This window comes from Coregonus lavaretus (assembly GCF_964263955.1).
Source record: "Coregonus lavaretus genome assembly, chromosome: 3".
Lineage (NCBI taxonomy): Eukaryota > Metazoa > Chordata > Actinopteri > Salmoniformes > Salmonidae > Coregonus > Coregonus lavaretus.
In genome coordinates this window covers 1,924,804-1,947,127 of record NC_139990.1, presented here as the reverse complement: position 1 = coordinate 1,947,127, position 22,324 = coordinate 1,924,804, and the positions used below count along the sequence as shown (strand labels likewise).

The 22,324-nt window shown below is 44.1% G+C and overlaps 2 protein-coding genes across 3 annotated transcripts in view; both read left to right on the top strand.

Annotated features, from left to right (window-relative positions):
- LOC311125099 (focal adhesion kinase 1-like) overlaps positions 1 to 22,324 on the top strand; it is a gene marked incomplete at its 5' end in the record, with an annotated part of 1,344,976 nt that overhangs the window by 1,094,203 nt on the left and 228,449 nt on the right. The gene's annotated exons all lie outside the window — the stretch shown is intronic.
- LOC311110282 (CUB and sushi domain-containing protein 3-like) overlaps positions 1 to 22,324 on the top strand; it is a gene marked incomplete at its 3' end in the record, with an annotated part of 541,145 nt that overhangs the window by 370,997 nt on the left and 147,824 nt on the right. Inside the window, 5 exon segments of the mRNA XM_084152993.1 lie at positions 12,733 to 12,846; positions 14,453 to 14,548; positions 16,088 to 16,291; positions 20,906 to 21,030; positions 21,558 to 21,654. Of these exon segments, the coding sequence (XP_084009119.1) occupies positions 12,733 to 12,846; positions 14,453 to 14,548; positions 16,088 to 16,291; positions 20,906 to 21,030; positions 21,558 to 21,654 (636 nt within the window).

The following is a 22,324-nucleotide window of genomic DNA, read 5'->3' as shown; positions in this document are numbered from 1 at the left end:
TTTTTTTGTGGGGGTATTTTGCCCCCTTTTTCTCCCCAATTTTGATCTTGTCTCATCGCTGCAACTCCTCAACGGGCTCAGGAGGCAAAGGTCAAGTAATGCGTCCTCTGAAACATGACCCGCCAAACCGCGCTTCTTAACACCCGCCCGCATAACCCGGAAGCCATCTGTACCAATGCGTCGGAGGAAACACTGCTCAACTGATGACCGAGTCAGCCTGCAGGTGCCCAGCCCGCCACAAGGAGTCGCTAGAGTGCGATGAGCCAAATAAGTCCCCCCCCGGCCAAACCCTCCCCTAACCCAGACGACGCTGAGCCAATTGTGCGTCGTCCTATGGGACTCCCGTTCAGGGCCGGTTGTGACACAGCCTAGGATCGAAGAGTAGTGACGCCACAAGCAGACTGTGATGCAGTCTCTTACACCGCTGCGCCATTCGGAAGGCCCAAGTTTTTTAAATTTATTTTTTTATTTCACCTTTATTTAACCAGGTAAGCCAGTTGAGAACAAGTTCTCATTTACAACTGCGACCTGGCCAAGATAAAGCAAAGCAGTGCGATAAAAACAACAACAACACAGAGTTACATATTGAATAAACAAAAACGTTCAGTCAATAACACAATAGAAAATAGAAAATCTATATACAGTGTGTGCAAATGTAGTAAGTTATGGAGGTAAGAAAATAAATAGGCCATAGTGCAAAATAATTACAATATAGTATTAACACTGGAGTGATAGATGTGCAGAAGATGATGTGCAAATAGAGATACTGGGGTGCAAATGAGCAAAATAAATAACAATGTAAATAACAATATGGGGATGAGGTAGTTGGGTGGGCTAATTACAGATGGGCTGTGTACAGGTACAGTGATCGGTAAGCTGCTCTGACAACTGATGCTTAAAGTTAATGAGGGAGATAAGTGTCTCCAGCTTCAGAGATATTTGTAGTTTGTTCCAGTCATTTGCAGCAGAGAACTGGAAGGAATGGCGGCCAAAGGAGGTGTTTGCTTTGGGGATGACCAGTGAGATATACCTGCTGGAACGCATACTACAGGTGGGTGTTGCTATGATGACCAATGAGCTACGATAAGGTGGGGATTTGCCTAGCAGTGATTTACAGATAAAAAAAAAAAAAAAAGATGACCTGGAGCCAGTGGGTTTGGCGACGAATATGTAGTGAGGGCCAACCAACGAGAGCGTACAGGTCACAATGGTGGGTAGTATATGGGGCTTTGGTGACAAAACGGATGGCACTGTGATAGACTACATCCAATTTGCTGAGTTGAGTGTTGGAAGCTATTTTGTAAATGACATCGCCGAAGTCAAGGATATGTAGGATAGTCCGTTTTACGATGGCATGTTTTGTTGCGAAACAGGAAGCCGATTCTAGATTTAACTTTGGATTGGTATTTGTAGTTGTCCACATTTTCTAAGTCAGACCCGCCGAGAGTAGTGATTCTAGTCGGGCGGGCGGGTGCAAGCAGCGTTCGATTGAAGAGCATGCATTTAGTTTTACTAGCGTTTAAGAGCATTTGGAGGCCACAGAAGGAGTGTTGTATGGCATTGAAGCTCGTTTGGAGGTTTGTTAACACAGTGTCCAATGAAGGGCCAGATGTATACAAAATGGTGTCGTCTGCGTAGAGGTGGATCTGAGAGTCACCAGCAACAAGAGCGACATCATTGATATACACAGAGAATAGAGTCGGCCCTAGAATTGAACCCTGTGGCACCCCCATAGAGACTGCCAGAGTTCCAAACAACAGGCCCTTCGATTTGACACATTGAACTCTATCTGAGAAGTAGTTGTTGAACCAGGCGAGGCAGTCATTTGAGAAACCAAGGCTATTTAGTCTGCCAATAAGAATGTGGTGATTGACAGAGTCAAAAGCCTTGGCCAGTTCAATGAAGATGGCTGCACAGTACTGTCTTTCATCGATCGCGGTTATAATATAATTTAGGACCATGAGCGTGGCTGAGGTGCACCCATGACCAGCTCGGAAACCAGATTGCATAGCGGAGAAGGTACAGTGGAATTCGAAATGGTCGGTGATCTGTTTGTTAACTTATTTCCCTCATTAAAATGCAAATCAATTTATAACATTTTTTACATGCGTTTTTCTGGATTTTTTTGTTGTTATTCTGTCTCTCACTGTTCAAATAAACCTACCATTAAAATTATAGACTGATCATTTCTTTGTCATTGGGCAAACGTACAAAATCAGCAGGGGATCAAATACTTTTTTCCCTCACTGTAGGGAATATGGTGCCATTTGGGACACAGCCTACGGCTGCTACAGTTACCACCATGTCTGTCCCTTCTGTCTGAGGATCTGATCTGGGTCTGATTCTGGGACTCAGAAGCCTGTCGAGGGCCCCTGTTGACACTGTGGGGCCCCTGGGGGCCAGGGCCTTCCTCTGGTGGAGAGGATGGAGTGTACAACACACAGACTGATTACTGATTACTGCTTCCTGCAAAGAGAGAGCGATGCCAGGCTCCAAATCCTGCAGATGGACTGAATGTTAATGTGAGGATGAGACAAGGCACAGACAGGAGGCTCTTATAGGCTACGACTCAGCCCATCCAAAACACACCCAACACTCAGAAATAGAGAAATAGGGAGAGAGAGAGAAATTATTTGTGGGTCTGTGTGATCTGTGGGAAATATGTGTCTCTAATGTGGTCATACATTTGGCAGGAGGTTAGGAAGTGCAGCTCAGTTTCCACCTTTTTTGTGGGCAGTGGGCACATATCTTCTCTCAAAAGCCAGGTCTGCCTATGGCGGCCTCTCTCAATAGCAAGGCTATACTCACTGAGTCTGTACATAGTCAAGGATTTCACAGTGGTAAGGTATTCTGCCACTGTGTACTCTCTGTTTAGGGCCAGATAGCATTCCAATTTGCTCTGTTTTTTGGTTGATATGTGTCAAATAGTTTTGCATTCTCATAATTTGGTTGGGTCTAAATGTGTTTCTGTCCGAGGGCTCTGTGGGGTTTGTTTTTGTTTGTGAACAAAGCCCCAGAGACTCTTCTCCAGGTTAATCTCTCTGTAGGTGAGGGCTTTGTGGTGGGATGTGTGGGCATCGCTTCCTTTTAGGTGGTTATAGAATTTAACAGCTCTCTTCTGGATTTTGATAAGTAGCGGGTGAAGTCCAAATTCTGGTCTGTATGCACTGTTTGGGGTTTTGCGTTGTAGACAAAGTATGTTTTTGTTCTCTCTCTCTCTCTCTCTCTCTCTCTCTCTCTCTCTCTCTCTCTCTCTCTCTCTCTCTCTCTCTCTCTCTCTCTCTCTCTCTCTCTCAAACAAACAAACAAAGTGAAATAAACAATAAAAATGAACAGTAGACATTACATTCACAAGAGTTCCAAAGGAACATAGACATTTCTAATGTCATAGTATGGCTATATACAGTGTTGTAATGATGTGCAAATAGTTAAAGTACGAAAGGGAAAATAAATAAACATAAATATGGGTTGTATTTACAATGGTGTTTGTTCTTCACTGGTTGCCCTTTTCTTGTGGCAACAGGTCACAAATATTGCTGCTGTGATGGCACAGTGTGGTATTTCATCCAATAGATATGGGAGTTTATCAAAATTGGATTTGTTTTCAAATTCTTTGTGGATCTGTGTAATCTGAGGGAAATATGTGTCTCTAATATGGTCATACATTTGGCAGGAGGTTAGGAAGTGCAGCTCAGTTTCCACTTCATTTTGTGGGCAGTGTGCACATAGCCTGTCTTCTCTTGAGAGCCAGGTCAGACTACAGCAGCCTCTCTCAATAGCAAGGCTATGCTCACTGAGTCTGTACATAGTCAAAGTTTAATTTTGGGTCAGTCACAGTGTCCAGGTATTCTGCCACTGTGTAGTCTCTGTTTAGGGCCAAATAGCATTCTAGTTTGCTCTGTTTTTTTGTTAATCTTTTCCAATGTGTCAAGTAATTCTCTTTTTGTTTTCTCATGATTTGGTTGGGTCTAATTGTGTTGCTGTCCTGGGGCTCTGTTTGTGTTTGTGAACAGAGCCCCAGGACCAGCTTGCTTAGGGGACTCTTCTCCAGGTCCATCTCTCTGTAGATGATGGCTTTGTTATGGAAGGTTTGGGAATTGCTTCCTTTTAGGTGGTTGTAGAATTTAACAGCTCTTTTCTGGATTTTGATCATTAGCAGGTATCAGCCTAATTCTGTTCTGCATGCATTATTTGGTGTTTTAAGTTGTACACAGAGGACATTTTTGCAGAATTCTGCATGCAGTCTCAATTTGGTGTTTGTCCCATTTTGTGAATTCTTGGTTGGTGAGCGGACCCCAGACCTCACAACCATAAAGGGCAATGGGTTCTATAACTGATTCAAGTATTTTTTAGCCAGATCCTAATTGGTATGTTGAATTTTATGTTCATTTTGATGGAGTAGAAAGCCCTTCTTGCCTTGTCTCACAGCTTTTTGGAAGTTACCTGTGGTGCTGATGTTTAGACCGAGGTATATATCGTTTTTTGTGTGCTCTAGGTACTGTATATGTTGAAGAGGGTGGGGCTCAAGCTGCATCCCTATCTCACCCCACGGCCCTGTGGAAAGACATGTGTGTGTTCTTTGCCAATTTCAACCGCACACTTGTTGTTTGTGTACATGGATTGTATAATGTTGAATGTTTTTATCTCCAACACCGCTTTCCATCAATTTGTATAGTTGACCCTCATGCCAAATTGAGTCAAAAATTGAGTGATACAGTGAATTATAAGTGAAATAATCTGTCTGTAAACAATTGTTGGAAAAATGACTTGTTTCATGCACAAAGTAGATGTCTTAACTGACTTGCCAAAACTATAGTTTATTAACAAGAAATTTGTGGAGTGGTTGAAAATCGAGTTTTAATGACTCCAACCTAAGTGTATGTAAACTTCCGACTTCAACTGTACCTAACAGAGCTGCAGGAGTTGTGACCCATTTTTGTTGGTTATGTTGTCGTAGTTGTGCCTAGTGGGGCATATGGGGGAGGGAATGCTGTCACATCCAGGTAGGTGTTTGTCCCCCTGTGTGCTGAGGGTGTCAGGTTCTTGTCCAGTTCTGGCATTTAGGTCGCCACAGACTAGTACATGTCCCTGGGACTGGAAATGACTGATTTCTCCCTGTGTCCCTTAAAGAACTGGATGAAACAGAAATGTGTTCCAACCACAGTCTAAGACACCATCAGCTGGAGAAAAAGAGAAAAGAAACAGAAAAGACACAGAGAAAAGAAACAGGAGCAGCAAGGTCTTTTAGAGATAAATCTTAACAGGGGGAAAAGGAAAGGGAATCTGAACTAATCATCGGTTTCATTTCCATATAACCTCGTAAGCATCTGTCAGAGTGTGTTGAGTGAGCGAGACGCGTTTGGGAAGGGCAATCTCATGCGGCGGAGGTCTGTGTGTCGAACAATAGTGCTGAAATAGTGCTGAGCCAGGTGTTTAGGCCTGTGTTCCAAATGACACCCTATTCCATACAGTGGGGAAAAAAAGTATTTAGTCAGCCACCAATTGTGCAAGTTCTCCCACTTAAAAAGATGAGAGAGGCCTGTAATTTTCATCATAGGTACACTTCAACTATGACAGACAAATTGAGAATGTTTTTTCCAGAAAATCACATTGTAGGATTTTTTATGAATTTATTTGCAAATTAAGGTGGAAAATAAGTATTTGGTCACCTACAAACAAGCAAGATTTCTGGCTCTCACAGACCTGTAACTTCTTCTTTAAGAGGCTTCTCTGTCCTCCACTCGTTACCTGTATTAATGGCACCTGTTTGAACTTGTTATCAGTATAAAAGACACCTGTCCACAACCTCAAACAGTCACACTCCAAACTCCACTATGGCCAAGACCAAAGAGCTGACAAAGGACACCAGAAACAAAATTGTAGACCTGCACCAGGCTGGGAAGACTGAATCTGCAATAGGTAAGCAGCTTGGTTTGAAGAAATCAACTGTGGGAGCAATTATTAGGAAATGGAAGACATACAAGACCACTGATAATCTCCCTCGATCTGGGGCTCCACGCAAGATCTCACCCCGTGGGGTCAAAATGATCACAAGAACGGTGAGCAAAAATCCCAGAACCACACGGGGGGACCTAGTGAATGACCTACAGAGAGCTGGGACCAAAGTAACAAAGCCTACCATCAGTAACACACTACGCCGCCAGGGACTCAAATCCTGCAGTGCCAGACGTGTCCCCCTGCTTAAGTCAGTACATGTCCAGGCCCGTCTGAAGTTTGCTAGAGTGCATTTGGATGATCCAGAAGAGGATTGGGAGAATGTCATATGGTCAGATGAAACCAAAATATAACTTTTTGGTAAAAACTCAACTCGTCGTGTTTGGAGGACAAAGATAGCTGAGTTGCATCCAAAGAACACCATACCTACTGTGAAGCATGGGGGTGGAAACATCATGCTTTGGGGCTATTTTTCTGCAAAGGGACCAGGACGACTGCTCCGTGTAAAGGAAAAAATGAATGGGGCCATGTATCGTGAGATTTTGAGTGAAAACCTCCTTCCATCAGCAAGGGCATTGAAGATGAAACGTGGCTGGGTCTTTCAGCATGACAATGATCCCAAACACACCGCCCGGGCAACGAAGGAGTGGCTTCGTATGAAGCATTTCAAGGTCCTGGAGTGGCCTAGCCAGTCTCCAGATCTCAACCCATTGAAAATCTTTGGAGGGAGTTGAAAGTCTGTGTTGCCCAGCGACAGCCCCAAAACATCACTGCTCTAGAGGAGATCTGCATGGAGGAATGGGCCAAAATACCAGCAACAGTGTGTGAAAACCTTGTGAAGACTTACAGAAAACGTTAGACCTGTGTCATTGCCAACAAAGGGTATATAACAAAGTATTGAGAAACTTTTGTTATTGACCAAATACTTATTTTCCACCATAATTTGCAAATAAATTCATTAAAAATCCTACAATATGATTTTCTGGATTTTTTTTCCTCATTTTGACTGTCATAGTTGACGTGTACCTATGATGAAAATTACAGGCCTCTCTCATCTTTTGAAGTGGGAGAACTTGCAAAATTGGTGGCTGACTAAATACTTTTTTTCCCCACTGTATGTAGTGCACTAATTCTGACCACCTGATGGGCCCTGGTCAAAAGTACTATACTGAACTACATAGGGAATAGGGTGTCTTTTGGGACGCAGACTTGTTCTGCTTGTGGGCTGAAGTACTTAGCGCTGGAGGTGCCAACGGTGTGTGTGTACGTGCGTGCTTGTGGAGGCGTGTGTGTGTGTGAGAGATTATGACTGGAAGACAGGGTTCGCCCTAGCTGCCTGTGAAACGAAGCGCTTGGCTCTCTGCTTGAATATCATCGTCAGGCAGTTGGCTTTGTAGCCAAATATGTAGGCTATGTATAAACATGACTTTGAGGTGGTATACAGTAGCTCTAATTCAAAATGTGTCTTTGACTCAGCCCTTACAAATGTAATGCTTCAACTTAAATATGTCCTCACCCTGAAAGACTAGTGTCCTTAACTAGTGTACACACTGAAACATATTTCTATGAGGAATGGGTCACAAAAGCTCCCAAAGCTTCTGACGAAGGCCAATATTCTGATACGTAGACTTAAATAAACTAAGTGATACTGGCAAACTCAGATGTTCGAGTGCTTTTTCTATTATTACGAACGGGTCTGAAATTTGAACAACATCACAAACCATAGGGTGATCTGTTGCCAGGCATACAGGGACTCAGTCCTCCTCTGGCTCCATGGCGTACAGGGACTCAGTCCTCCTCTGGCTCCATGGCATACAGGGACTCAGTCCTCCTCTGGCTCCATGGCGTACAGGGACTCAGTCCTCCTCTGGCTCCATGGCGTACAGGGACTCAGTCCTCCTCTGGCTCCATGGCGTACAGGGACTCAGTCCTCCTCTGGCTCCATGGCGTACAGGGACTCAGTCCTCCTCTGGCTCCATGGCGTACAGGGACTCAGTCCTCCTCTGGCTCCATGGCGTACAGGGACTCAGTCCTCCTCTGGCTCCATGGCGTACAGGGACTCAGTCCTCCTCTGGCTCCATGGCGTACAGGGACTCAGTCCTCCTCTGGCTCCATGGCGTACAGGGACTCAGTCCTCCTCTGGCTCCATGGCGTACAGGGACTCAGTCCTCCTCTGGCTCCATGGCGTACAGGGACTCAGTCCTCCTCTGGCTCCATGGCGTACAGGGACTCAGTCCTCCTCTGGCTCCATGGCGTACAGGGACTCAGTCCTCCTCTGGCTCCATGGCGTACAGGGACTCAGTCCTCCTCTGGCTCCATGGCGTACAGGGACTCAGTCCTCCTCTGGCTCCATGGCGCACAGGGACTCAGTCCTCCTCTGGCTCCATGGCGTACAGGGACTCAGTCCTCCTCTGGCTCCATGGCGTACAGGGACTCAGTCCTCCTCTGGCTCCATGGCGTACAGGGACTCAGTCCTCCTCTGGCTCCATGGCGTACAGGGACTCAGTCCTCCTCTGGCTCCATGGCGTACAGGGACTCAGTCCTCCTCTGGCTCCATGGCGTACAGGGACTCAGTCCTCCTCTGGCTCCATGGCGTACAGGGACTCAGTCCTCCTCTGGCTCCATGGCGTACGTACTGTAAGTTGTGCTACTCTATTAGTACAAACAAATCTGGTTGCCATTGGCAGCAACATTTCTTCTAACATTGCAAGACATTCGAGTGCAAGACATTAGAAGTCGTAATCATGAGAGGAATTTTCTGTAGAATGTCAGGTATTTACTGAATATTGCATCTGGGACAACTCCCCAAAACACATGCATCACTCCAACACATAAAACTGTGCCAGTGTACAGTACGGTCTGCAGTAGATGAAGTCAGCCTCCCAGTAGACTGTACATGGATCATGGTCTCTCTGCCAGCCAACTGCAGCAGTGTCCTGCCAAAACCCCTGAAACAGTTGAAGCATTAAAAACATTCCTCACTGCACAGGGCTCATGGTCTCTGTTCTCTCTGTTCTGTTCAACAAAGCACATTCCCTGGTGAAGCTTTTCCCCAGAGTTTGGTTCAGTTGACTTACTCTGGCCCAGTATTGGAGTGGAAGGCTGGGGTTGAGTTTGGTTCAGTTGACTTACTCTGGCCCAGTATTGGAGTGGAAGGCTGGGGTTGAGTTTGGTTCAGTTGACTTACTCTGGCCCAGTATTGGAGTGGAAGGCTGGGGTTGAGTTTGGTTCAGTTGACTTACTCTGGCCCAGTATTGGAGTGGAAGGCTGGGGTTCAGTTTGGTTCAGTTGACTTACTCTGTCCCAGTATTGGTGGAAGGCTGGGTTGAGTTTGGTTCAGTTGACTTACTCTGGCCCAGTATTGGAGTGGAAGGCTGGGGTTGCCAGTGGTATGATTTAGGGAGGGAGATATGTGTGTGTACAGTATCACGACTGTTGCAAATTCTGACAATTTAATGCATTGCTGTTGGACTTCTCCCCACACTGTAAAAAATTTGACTCTCCCCAAACGCAATGGCATTAAAACAGGATCGTAGATCGCAGCTCTTCTCTCACTAAAACTATAGGCCTATGTTTCTTATCATGTAACACAGATGTGTTGCCTTGATAGTTAACATATCTCTCAGCCTGCGTTATTAAATGTGTTCATCAGATGTGTTAACTGTGTTGGCTCTGTTTACACTGCAATGCAGAACAAACTGATGGATAATACTGGAAGGACTTCCGGCTCCTCTTCATCTTGTTGTATTGTTTCTATTATCATATGCATATGGCACAGGGGGAGTTCTATAATCTAGGGGCAGGGGGAGTTCTATAATCTAGGGACAGGAGGAGTTCTAGAATCTAGGGCCAGGGGGAGTTCTAGAATCTAGGGACAGGGGGAGTTCTAGAATCTAGGGACAGGGAGAGTTCTAGAATCTAGGGACAGGGGGAGTTCTAGAATCTAGGGACAGGGGGAGTTCTAGAATCTAGGGACAGGGGGAGTTCTAGAACTAGGGCCAGGGTAGTTCTAGAATCTAGGGCCAGGGGGAGTGCTAGAATTTAGGACCAGGGTGAGTTCTAGAATCTAGGGCCAGGGGGAGTTCTAGAATCTACAGTAGGGGAAACATTCACAGTAATGACTTATGATTCACTCTGGTTGCATCCCAAATACAACAGTAGCTAAGATGGGGAGAAGTCTGTCCATAATAAAGCGCTGCTCTGCCTTCTTAACAACACTATCAACAAGGCAGGTCCTACAGGCCCTAGTTTTGTCGCACATAGACTACTGTTCAGTGGTGTGGTCAGATGCCACAAAGAGGGACTTAGGAAAATTACAATTGGCTCAGAACAGGGCAGCACGGCTGGCCCTTAAAAGTACACGGAGAGCTAACATTAATGATATGCATGTCAATCTCTCATGGCTCAAAGTGGAAGAGAGATTGACTTCATCACTACTTGTTTTTGTAAGAAGTGTTGACAAGCTGAATGTTCCGAGCTGTCTGTTTAAACTACTAGCACACAGCTCGGATACCAATGCATACCCCACAAAACATGCCACAAGAGGTCTCATCACAATCCCCAAGTCCAAAACAGACAATGCGAGGCACACAGTACTACATAGAGCCATGACTACATGGAACTCTATTCTATATCAGGTAACTGATGCAAGCAGTAGAATCAGATTTTAAAAACAGGTAAAAATACACCATATGGAACAGCGGGGACTGTGAAGCAACACACACAAAGGTACAGACACACGCATATGCACACAAGCGCTAGCACACGCACTCTACACACACGTACATTGTAATATTGTTGTATGGTGGTATTATACATTTTCTTTGTAGATATGTAGTGGTGTAATAATGTTATATGATGTACTGTTTTATCTTTTGTTTTATATGTAATGTAAGTGCTTTAATGTGTTTGGACCCCAGGAAGAGTAGCTGCTGCCTTGGCAGCATCTAATGGGGATCCATAATAAATACAAATACAAATACAAATGCCAACATATTCCCTTTTTAGTCCAGTACTTTTGACCATAGGGCTCTGGCAAAAACGAGTGCACTATATAGCAAATAGGGTGGCATTTGGGACATTTGTTCTTCAGCAGCTCATGAATAAAGGCACAACAATAATGGTACAACGTGTGTATATGTGTTTTCCAATATCCTGATTATTTTTTTATTTATTTATTTATTTCACCTTTATTTAACCAGGTAAGCCAGTTGAGAACAAGTTCTCATTTACAACTGCGACTTGGCCAAGATAAAGCAAAGCAGTGCGATAAAAACAACAACACAGAGTTACATATGGGGTAAAACAAAACAAAGTAGGAGTCGAGGACACTTATCTCCTGTTACTCATGCATACAATTCAAATGTGTTTTTAGTAAACACTTATATAAACTTGGCTAAAACATCTCTGCAAATCACTGCATTCCTAAGTTTCTGTTTAAATACAGAATCAAATCTGTGATATTTTTCCATAAGGATAAAGATGTATTGTTGCAATTCAAATGTACCTGTGTGTTAGACATCAGGGGTCGTACTGTATGTATCAAGTACGCCAGAGTAGGATCAGCTCCCCCCCTGTCCAATGACATTCATTGTGATCTAAAAGGGTCCTGGGTGGTGCAGCGGTCAAAAGCACTGCACTGCAGTGCTGAGGCGCCACTACAGCCTGGGGTTCGAAGTCTACGCCCCTTCGTCTGTGATTGGTCAACAGTACTACTCCTAGTAGGAGTGGGAACATGAAGTGTTGTCAGTCAACGAGAGGCAACTAGTTTTCAATCTAATTCTTTCACTTGAGAAATACTTCACCAAACATCTTAGTTAGATGTCAAATTAAGCGACTAAGACCTCCTCTACAACAATGTCAAAATGATTGACAGATTTCTTGATTTATCTTAGACGATTCAAACTATTATAAGGAAGTGTTTCTGGCTATGTTGTTGCTGCGGTGGCTCAAGAGGGAAAACAACAGTAATATTGGCGCTTTTTTCAAGCGAAGGTCTTTAGGGAGTGTGCGAGCACGGACGGTCACTTCGCCTAGCCAAGTTCTGCTAGGAACAAACTGAACCTATGTATGCGGACACCTTTACAACATACTGTTTCTCCCGAGAAGAAGTAGTCTCACCAGAACATTTTCATTTCGTAACAATTTAGGGCAAGTACAGTAGAGTTTTGTAATGCTATTGAGTTGGATGGGTAATCAGTTTTTCTGCCTTCACAATGACGCGCTCAAAGGGAGGCTAAATTAGGATACTTCTTTATTACTGTGTACAGTGGAGAGGTAGCACCCAGGGTGCACCAGTTTATTGCGGCTTCGCGCCGAACACAAAGAGAATGGTCCCCGAGAGGTTTCCAATTAAAATATTTAAATAAACATACAGTCCTGTTACCTCGGGAAGTCCTTGCTTCAGTTTTAAGGTCACTGCTGTGGTAATGAAGAATAATGATGTACTTTTGTGTTGTTATTAGCACAATAAATAAAATATAAAGCATCTCAATATGCTCGTCGCTAAAGAGAGGAGGAGCAGTTGACAAAACAGTAATTGTATAAAGACACGTTTATGATCTATTTTGCCGTGCTTTAGTACCTTCTATATGCTGACACTAGGCTTACTGGCTTCAGGGGGGTCCATAAAGCTCTCATGCATTTTCTTTGGCCACCGTATATAACAGTACGCCTGTGAAATTATGTTAACACAATGGTGTTAGCTTGTTTGTTAATATTTTTGTTTAGTTTCACACTTCAATCCTCTCTCTCTCTCTCTCTCTCTCTCTCTCTCAGTGCTGTTCGGGCAGTTTGTCTTGTTCCAGACGTCACTCAACGATGTTGTGGACATTTATGATGGGCCTACGCAGCAGTCTCCACTCCTGTCTTCTCTCTCTGGCTCCCACTCAGGTAATACAAAGAGCAAGCAACACAACACAACGACAGACATGTCAGCAGCAGAACGACAGACATGTCAGCAGCAGAACGACAGACATGTCAGCAGCAGAACGACAGACATGTCAGCAGCAGAACGACAGACATGTCAGCAGCAGAACGACAGACATGTCAGCAGCAGAACGACAGACATGTCAGCAGCAGAACGACAGACATGTCAGCAGCAGAACGACAGACATGTCAGCAGCAGCAGCAACTGAACTGAAGTTCCTGTTGTTCAGTTTTTCCTTTTGTCACATGTGCTGCTGCTTGCTCTTTGAGGGGCTGGTTTATTGTAAAAGCACTTTGTGACAACTGTAAAAAAGGGCTTTGTAGCCACATCCGAAGGGCCATGCATTAGTCACACATTCAACCCTATTTTTCACTATCACTTTAGTCTCCAGCACCACTCTGTATCAAAATCCCAGTACACCACATTCACGTTCCATAAAAATCTCAAATGAACTGTGAGAACCCCGAGCTACACAAAGAGAAAGACAGATCCCTATGATGGTTCCACACACTTCCCCCAGCCTACGTTTCCCCCACATTTACTGTACCTATAGTTATTATATTTATCAAAAGCATCTGTTCCCTTGGGTCCATACCCTCACTTATGCTGAGCTGTTGAGCCTTGCATGCATGCGTGCGTGTGTGTGTGTGTGTGTGTGTGTAGTGTGCGCAGGCCTGCATGTGTGTGCGCATGTGTGTGTATATTACGGATGGAAAATGACATGGTTGCGGACCAGTGTGTACCATGTAATCAGCAACACTTGACCATATGCTCTTGACAAAGAGGTAAGTGCTGATACAAGGCTGTACATTTCCCCCGTGGATAAGACCACGACAGTGCCAGAGAAACTGAGAAGAAGAAGAAGAAGAAGAAGAAGAAGAAGAAGAAGAAGAAGAAGAAGAAGAAGAAGAAGAAGAAGAAGGATGAAAGGGCCTCTGGTTTGACTGGAGTTGGGGTTTGACTGGAGTTGGCAATCAATAAGATGCCTCCTATCAAAGCAAAGCCCTTGTTAATGTCTTGTTCAGATATAACATTGAACCAGCAGCTGATTGGTTCAGCACTGAAAGGCTGTTAAACAATGCCAGATTGGAGATCAAAGCGATTGATTAATCCAATGGACTCTGATACCTTGATCTGTGACTGGGTCGGATCATCAGTTGTTGGACAGCCAACCTACAGATGTGCTATCTTAATTTGATCACTCTTTTGTCACAGAGATTTTTCCTGCTCAGCAGGAAAAGCAATTTGTAGTGTATTCGAGGTTTAACAAGGATTCTAAAGTTTGTAATTTCCACTTTAAAATGTCAAACTTGATTTATCCTAACTAAAAGTGTATCAACCCATACAAAACTGTCCATTAATTATAATCCACATAATAATTACAATTTCTTGTTTCTGCAGTATTATTTTCCTGCTGTGAGAAACTGGTAAAATTAAGATTTCACATCTGTACACATTAATCAGAAGAATAACCTCAGTTTCGTCCTGTGAAATGTTTGTGTTCGGTGGAGTTGTAAATTGTGTTTGATTGATCATTGACATCTGTAATTTCTTTCTTTCTTTCTTCAGGAGAGTCTCTACCCTTGAGCACGGGCAACCAGATAACCATCAAGTTCAGCACGGTCGGCCCGGAGACGTCTAAGGGCTTTCACTTTGTCTATCAAGGTTGGTCTTCCATAGATCTTTCATTGACTATAGATTATTCCTGGGTACGGTGTCCATATTAGGACATCCTTGTGACTCTTAGGCTGTCCTAATATGGACACAGTGCATATGAAAGCAAGCCCTTTTTGTCTACCAGGGTTGGTTATTTTAGATCTGTGATGACATTATTCATGTGTAGTAGCAATTCACTTTCATCCAACCCCAGTCAAGCCAGAGGCATGGAATGAGTTTAGTTGTGCATGTAAAGATACTCTCCTGTATGTATTCAAAATGACTGTATAGAAACATTAGGATCCTTTGAATACAGTAGCTCCACTTGAAATAAAAAATCTGAAATGTGCGACTCTGACAGGCATTGAGTTAAACTGAGCTTTTATTAAGATTTCCTTACAGAATGCCCTCAAGAGTAGTGTGTGTCTATGAGAGAAGATTATTTTTTAGACGTCTGACATTTAGAAACATCACACGCTTCCATAGAGTACATACATTCATCAGGAGTGTGCCGAAGCCAGAGGGGTGCATTTGTATTTTTCTGTCAGCTAGCTATCTGTTGATGACGTTGCGGGGGCCCAAAACATTGTCTGTTCAGCACTATCACAGGCACAGAGATGCCCTGCTCATCAAGATGCTTCACACATCCCCAAAATGCTTAGACTGATCAAGCTTCTTATAGCTTTAGCAAATTGTACACATTTTCCACATTTCCCCTCCCTTGAAATCTCCTCAGAGGATGTCTGCGTCCGAACTGGCACCCTATTCCCTACATAGTGGACTACTGATCAAAAAGTATTACAATATATAGGGAATAGGGTCCCATTTGGGACGTAGCTTAACACCCAGCAGCAGCATCCTCCAGTGTAGAAGACTCATGCCCCCCCTGACGTATGCTTAGCCTAGCTCCTAGATGGATTCCTACAACACACTCCAGGCGCTGCCTGCCTCCCGGCTGTATTCTCTATTACACATGCTTTAGCTTTTAAAATGCTAGCTAGTCTCGAGTCATTTTTGGACCTTGTTCGTGCAAGCAAGGCTTGCTAACTTAAATCCCACTCACTTAACTCAGTGCAATTGTTATGGTCAAAATTGAATCCCTATTTCAATATGTCAGTTTCTGTTTGAAGAGAACACCACCAGACTTTTACACTAAAGCCAGATTCAGTCAGACGGTTCTTGTTTATGTGATAACCCTAACCCTGCCTTCAGTATTCAAGTGTGGGAGCTTTCATGGGAGGTTGATCAAGGTAACAGATACCCACTCTCCTCCCCTCTTACAGCGCCTAAGTGCACCATGGTGGTGGTCTGTGTTAGGGCATCTCCGACGTGGTTTTGCATTGATGTTGTATCTCTTCTCAGAACCCATTATCAAATGTCACGCTAGCTAGCTATAGCTGGAAGTCTGTCACCAGAGAGTGGGTATATGTCATTTGATATTTTTCTTCTTCTTCTTCTTCTTCTTCTTCTTCTTCTTCTTCTTCTTCTTCTTCTTCTTCTTCTTCTTCTTTCTCCATTGCTTTACTGACACCTCCTATCCCTCCACAGCTGTCCCAAGGACCAGTGCCACCCAGTGCAGTTCGGTCCCCGAGCCCCGCTTTGGCAAACGGATCGGGAACGACTTCGCAATGGGCGCCACGGTCCTGTTCGAGTGTAACCCCGGATACATCCTGCACGGTTCCACCGCCATCCACTGTGACACCGTCCCTGACACCCTGGCACAATGGAACGACACGCTACCCACCTGTGTCGGTCAGTATGATTGACCCCCGAGCCAATTGTCGGCTACCGTGATTGGTTACCGTGTGTCAGAAACACCCCTGAGTGTTCTACCGTTCTCCCAAGCTTCATCAACATGCCGATCGTCATGGGCCGCCTCTTAAGTGAGGCAAAGTCATTAACGTGGGAGCGTGAGTGTGCACATGAAAGCAGACTGGGGGTCCCTCAGAAGGCCTTCCATCCCACTATTAACTGAAACAGGCAGAATGTTTCCTCTTGGCTGTGCATCCAGCCAGGTCTAAAGAGCGTGGTGAGGAGAGAGGGTAGAGAGAGAGAGAGAGAGGAAGAGAGGAGAGAGTGTCTCTAATGAGAGTGCAGATTTAAAGCAAGAGATTACTCTCTCACTCTCTTTCCCGATGAGTGCTCTGCCCAGTTTCTGATTACAATTACAGTATGCCTAATTGTCAGCAGAGCTGCAATCTATTCATTATGTAAAAACAGCTCAGAAAATAGCCTTTAAATTGTAATGATCTTCCAATGTCTGCCTTTTCTCTCTTAAAGTGATGTTTGGTTCTGGTTCTGGTTTTGAGCCAGAGTGACTTTCATATCACACTGCTTTTAATAAGACAGGGATTTTTTTTTTTTCCCAGGTTTTTTTGTGTCCATGGTGGGTTAGGCAGAGTGCATGCCTGTCTGATGGGAGGGTAGTAAAGTATATCTAATCTGTGCTAACTCCCTGCTCCTCACTGGCAGAGACAGAATGACATGATGTTATTTCCTGTCAAGCCCATCCAAAGCCCTGCTCCAAAACAAAGCAGGGTGACACAGAATACAGTAGTTTGTAAACAGGATTTGACCACAGCTGTAACCTGCTCTTACCCGTTGATGTGAAGGGCCACTATCTAGCTGTCTTTGAATGAAGGGCCACTATCTAGCTATGTGGAGGTGAAGGGCTTCTAGGGTTTTTTTTTTTTCTGTTTTTCGCTCGCAGGCCATAGGATTTTCTCTGTGATTACCTGAGCACTATGACTGCATTTTATATATCATCTGTAAAATATGGATGAGTTGAAATTGCCCTGAAGTGAGTTAGTTGAATAATTTAAGCATCTGACACAGATATATTGCTCTCGCTCGCTGTTCTCAATTGCCCTCTCTCTCTCCCCTCTCTTTCAATCTCTCTCTCTCTTTCTTTCTACATCTCTCCCTCCCAATCGCTCTCTCTCTCTCGTTCACTCTCAGTTTCTCCGATCTGTCAGAGATTTCTGCTGCCATATTAGACAGCCATCAGTGTGTCCCGGTCTGCTCTTAGTTGTTTATACAAAGTGATTGGTGCTGACCTCCTAGTATATACTGTTATCCTTCACAGATAGCATCACCGTCGGATCTGACCATCTGAGCAAGGGGAGGAAATAAACACTGTTCTGGCAGCATTAGATACCAGCTTGTGCTACTGACAGCTCTCTACTCTCCCACCTCTTTCCCTCCTCACACGGTTTTGAAGACAATACTTGGCAGGCCTTCAGCAAACAGGGGGAAATTGCTTAACCTCTCTCTCTTGGGGGGGAAACGGGTAGAATGTCACGTCTTTCACCGCAGAGGCAGACGTTTATACGCCTCACTGTCCCTTTTTAAATAAAGTTTAATTGAATCACAAGCACATGGTGGTAATGGGATATGTGTACGAGGCTGATAAGAATGAACAGGTATGCCTCGAAGACAATAGGCGTGGAAACTTGGACTGTGCCGATAGCTCAACGTGAGGTATTACATTACTTTAGGCCTGCTTACTCGTTCTGCATTCACTGTCTGTCGCTGCAAAGAATGTCTTTATCGAAGATTTGATTAACCCTTCCTTGTCCAACATGTGTTTAGTCTGTGTAAGTCAAACAATCTCCTATTGGGTGAGGCCTCACTGAAGCTTCACTATTAAATCAGACATCTATAGTGATATCTCTGTCTGTAGACGGGTTGGTTGTTTAGCGACAAAACCAATGCTAGCGCAACTGTGGGGCAAAACAGGTTGGCTTAGATTGTTGACAACATGTCAACTATATTTAATCTCCCATGTTTATTGAAAACAAATACATTTGCACTTGTTGTCTCTCAAATACATTGTTACAGTTGTTGGTTAGCTAGCTAGTGAATTTTTGCCATGTTAGCATAGGATTGACCAGTCAAAAGACCTAAAAACAAGACATGGTATCAAGAACAAAATTAAACTAGTTGAAACGAGCCACCTACGATTTCCCACATGGCAACTTCTTGTTACTGTTGCTAGCTATCTGGCCATCCAAAATCACAACAACACACGGCCTTCTGCCCCATTGAAGAGTGTGCATTGTTTTCTTGACGTTGTCATCTAACCCGTCAATAGTGAGGAAACCAGGGCCCGTATTCAGAAAGTGTCTCAGATTAGCAGCGCTGAATCTGAATAATAACAACATGAAAACTGTAAATGTGCAGACACCTGTACAGCATACAGTGCCTTCGGAAAGTATTCAGACCCCTTGACTTTTTCCACATTTTGTTAGGTTACAGGCTGGTATGATGTTTTTATGGTATAATGATGTCATGCCATAGTGTTGTGAGGACAGAGTTAGAGTTACTAGATAATTAGTCTGGTGCCAGGAAGTCTACATTCCATTATGTCAAAGTAGATTAGTGATGGTCAGGGTAGTGTGAGTGATGGACAGGGTAGTGTGAGTGCTAGTCAGGGTAGTGTGAGTGATGGACAGGATGTAGCAATAAGGACAGAGACAGGGAGGCCTATGATTGGTTGCCAGATGTATGTGAAAGGAATGAGAACCAACAGGCTATATAAAATAGAGAGTCTTCTTTGTTAACTTAGTTCAACTGACGAAGGGCAAAGCCATGTCCGTTGGTTAGATGAACCCACGAGCTCGTGATTCAATAAATACTTGGTATGAAATCTCCACAGAATGTATAAGTATATTCTTGCATCCTTGATTCTTTGATACCTGAGAAACTCATCATAACACAGGCTTATTCTAAAATTGATTAAATTGTTTTTTTTCCTCATCAATCTAAACAATGTACCCCAAAATGACAAAGCAAAACAGGTTTTTAGAAATATTATGTTTACATAAGTATTCAGACCCTTTACTCAGTACTTTGTTGAAGGATCTTTGCCAGCGATTTACAACCTTGAGTCTTCTTAGGTATGACGCTACAAGCTTGGCACAGCTGTATTTGGGGAGTTTCCCATTCTTCTCTGCAGATCCTCTCAAGCTCTGTCAGGTTGGATGGGGAGCGTTCCTGCACAGCTATTTACAGGTCTCTCCAGAGATGTTCGATCGGGTTCAAGTCCAGGCTCTGGCTGGGCCACTCAAGGACAATCAGAGACTTGTCCCGAAGCCACCCCTGCGTTGTCTTGGCTGTGTGCTTAGGGTCGTTGTCCTGTTGGAAGGTGAACCTTCACCCCAGTCTGAGGTCCTGAGCGCTCTGGAGCAGGTTTTCATCAAGGATTTCTCTGTACTTTGCTCCGTTCATCTTTGCCTCCCAGTCCCTGCCACTGAAAAACATCCCCACAGCATGATGCTGCCACCATCATGCTTCACCGTAGGGATGGTGCCAGGTTTCCTCCAAACGTGAAGCTTGGCATTCAGGCCCAAGAGTTCAATCTTGGTTTCATCAGACCAGAGAATCTTGTTTCTCATGGTCTGAGAGTCTTCAGGTGCCTTTTGGCAAACTCCAAGCGGGCTGTCATGTGCCTTTTACTGAGGAATGGCTTCAATCTGGCAACTCTACCATAAAGGCCTGATTGGTGGAGTGCTGCAAAGATGGTTGTCCTTCTGGAAGGTTATCCCATCTCCACAGAGGAACTAGAGCTCTGTCAGAGTGACCATCGGGTTCTTGGTCACCTCCCTGACCAGGGCCCTTCTCCCCCAATTGCTCAGTTTGGCCGGCCGGCCAGCTCTAGGAAGAGTCTTGGTGGTTCCAAACTTCTTCCTTTTAAGAATGATGGTGGTCACTGTGTTCTTGGTGACCTTCAATGCTGCAGAAATGTTTTGGTACCCTTCCCCAAGCCTGTCTCGGAGCTCTACGGACAATTCCTTCGACCTCATGGCTTGGTTTTTGCTCTGACATGCACTGTCAACTGTGGGACCTTATATAGACAGGTGTGTGCCTTTCCAAATCATGTCCAATAAATTGTATTTACCACAGGTGGACTCCAATCAAGTTGTAGAAACATCTCAAGGATGATTACATTTACATTTTACATTTTAGTCATTTAGCAGATGCTCTTATCCAGAGCGAGTGCATACATTTTTTTTATATATATTTTTTTCATACTGATCAATGGAAACAGGATGCATCTGAGCTCAATTTCAAGTCTCATAGGAAAGGGTCTGAATACTTATGTGAATAAGGTATTTCAGTTTTTTATTTTTAATACATTTGCAAACATTTCTAAAAACCTGTTTTCGCTTTGTCATTATGGGGTATTGTGTGTAGATTGCTGAGGATTTATTTGTATTTAATCCATTTTATAATAAGGCTTTAACGTAACAAAATGTGGAAAAAGTCAAGGGGTCTGAATACTTTCCCGAAGGCACTGTACATAATACAACATACATGTGGCTGTGTTAACGTACGTCCCCTCTCTGTTTGACATTGTCTCCTCAGTGCCGTGTGGAGGAACCATGACGGCACGCAGGGGGACCATCCTGTCCCCCGGTTACCCCGAGCCGTATGACAACAATCAGAACTGTGTCTGGAAGGTTTCGGTGCCTGAGGGCGCTGGCATCCAAGTAAGAGACCCTGTTCTGTTTCAGTTTGAAGTACCATGGAAGAATTTAGATGTTTGCAATTTCAGAGTATCGCCATGCGGTACCAGAAGTTAAACCTGAATAAAGGGAATACTTAATAGCTTACTTATTATTTAAAGTGTAGATGTTTAATGTAAGTATGCACTGTGTTTTGGACCTGAAGTCTCGTCTTTGTCTTTCCATCTAATATTATTTACAGTACTACAGTGTTCATTTACTGAGTTGGAGCATTTAATAGGTTTTCAAGTGGTGACGAATTGTCTGGGAGTTGTCTTTCTCTGTCTCATACCGTTTTCACAAACTGAGCCGAACCGAATCGAGCTGAGCCGTACAGTACTGCGCTGGCCTGCTTACACATCTGACATAGTGGCTTGAACAGTGCTGGAAAGGACCATGTGAAAGGACAGTATGCAAGCCAGTATAGTACTGTGTGAATCAGGCATTAGTGAGTACAGTTTGGGTCGGGTCGTTAGTGTGAAAAGGGTTTGACTCCTAACTCCTTGCCTCAGATCCAGGTAGTGAGCTTTGCTTCCGAACACAACTGGGACTCTCTGGACTTCTATGATGGAGGTGACAACCATGCGCCGAGACTGGGCAGCTACTCAGGTAATCTTTAGCTCCTGGATCAATAACGACCACTTGTGGGGCCTTCACTTATTTGTGATAATATCTGTTGTGTCATCCTGATTTGGTCATCAATTATGTTTCATGGAAACATTTTCCAGCTAGCTATAATCTCATAACACGGAAATCCCTTTCCGAGATCATTATAATAATTGGCCCAAGGCAACAGTAAACATGTATTCCCCTATGAACTATGCAGTGCCTCCCCTTGGGCCAATTGAGATTTCAGTGGACAGTAATTAGGAAGTCCCACTGGGTATCTGAGTCCCCTGCTAAGGCTTGAATGACAGGGCCATGCCACGCTGTGGAGTTCTGAGCTGGTCCATATAGATAGAGATGCTGACTTGCTCCAACACTCATACAATCTATAGAAAGGTTTCAGAGGTTGGAACAATAGGGTGTTAGAGAGGGAATGAGCTCGATATCAGGAGGACACTTAGGAGAATGGAGGCAGGAGGACAGACACAGTATCTGTCATGATTACAGCTCTCCAAGTGCTGTAACTACCTGAGGAGAAGACTGTTTATGCCTTCATGTAACATTTGCTAGTGTTAACACTTGCTAGTGTTTGGATAGTTCACCCCCACCCAAAAAAAAGACATGGTTTCCTTATTCTGTAAACTGTCAAATCAAAATCAAATCAAATTGTATT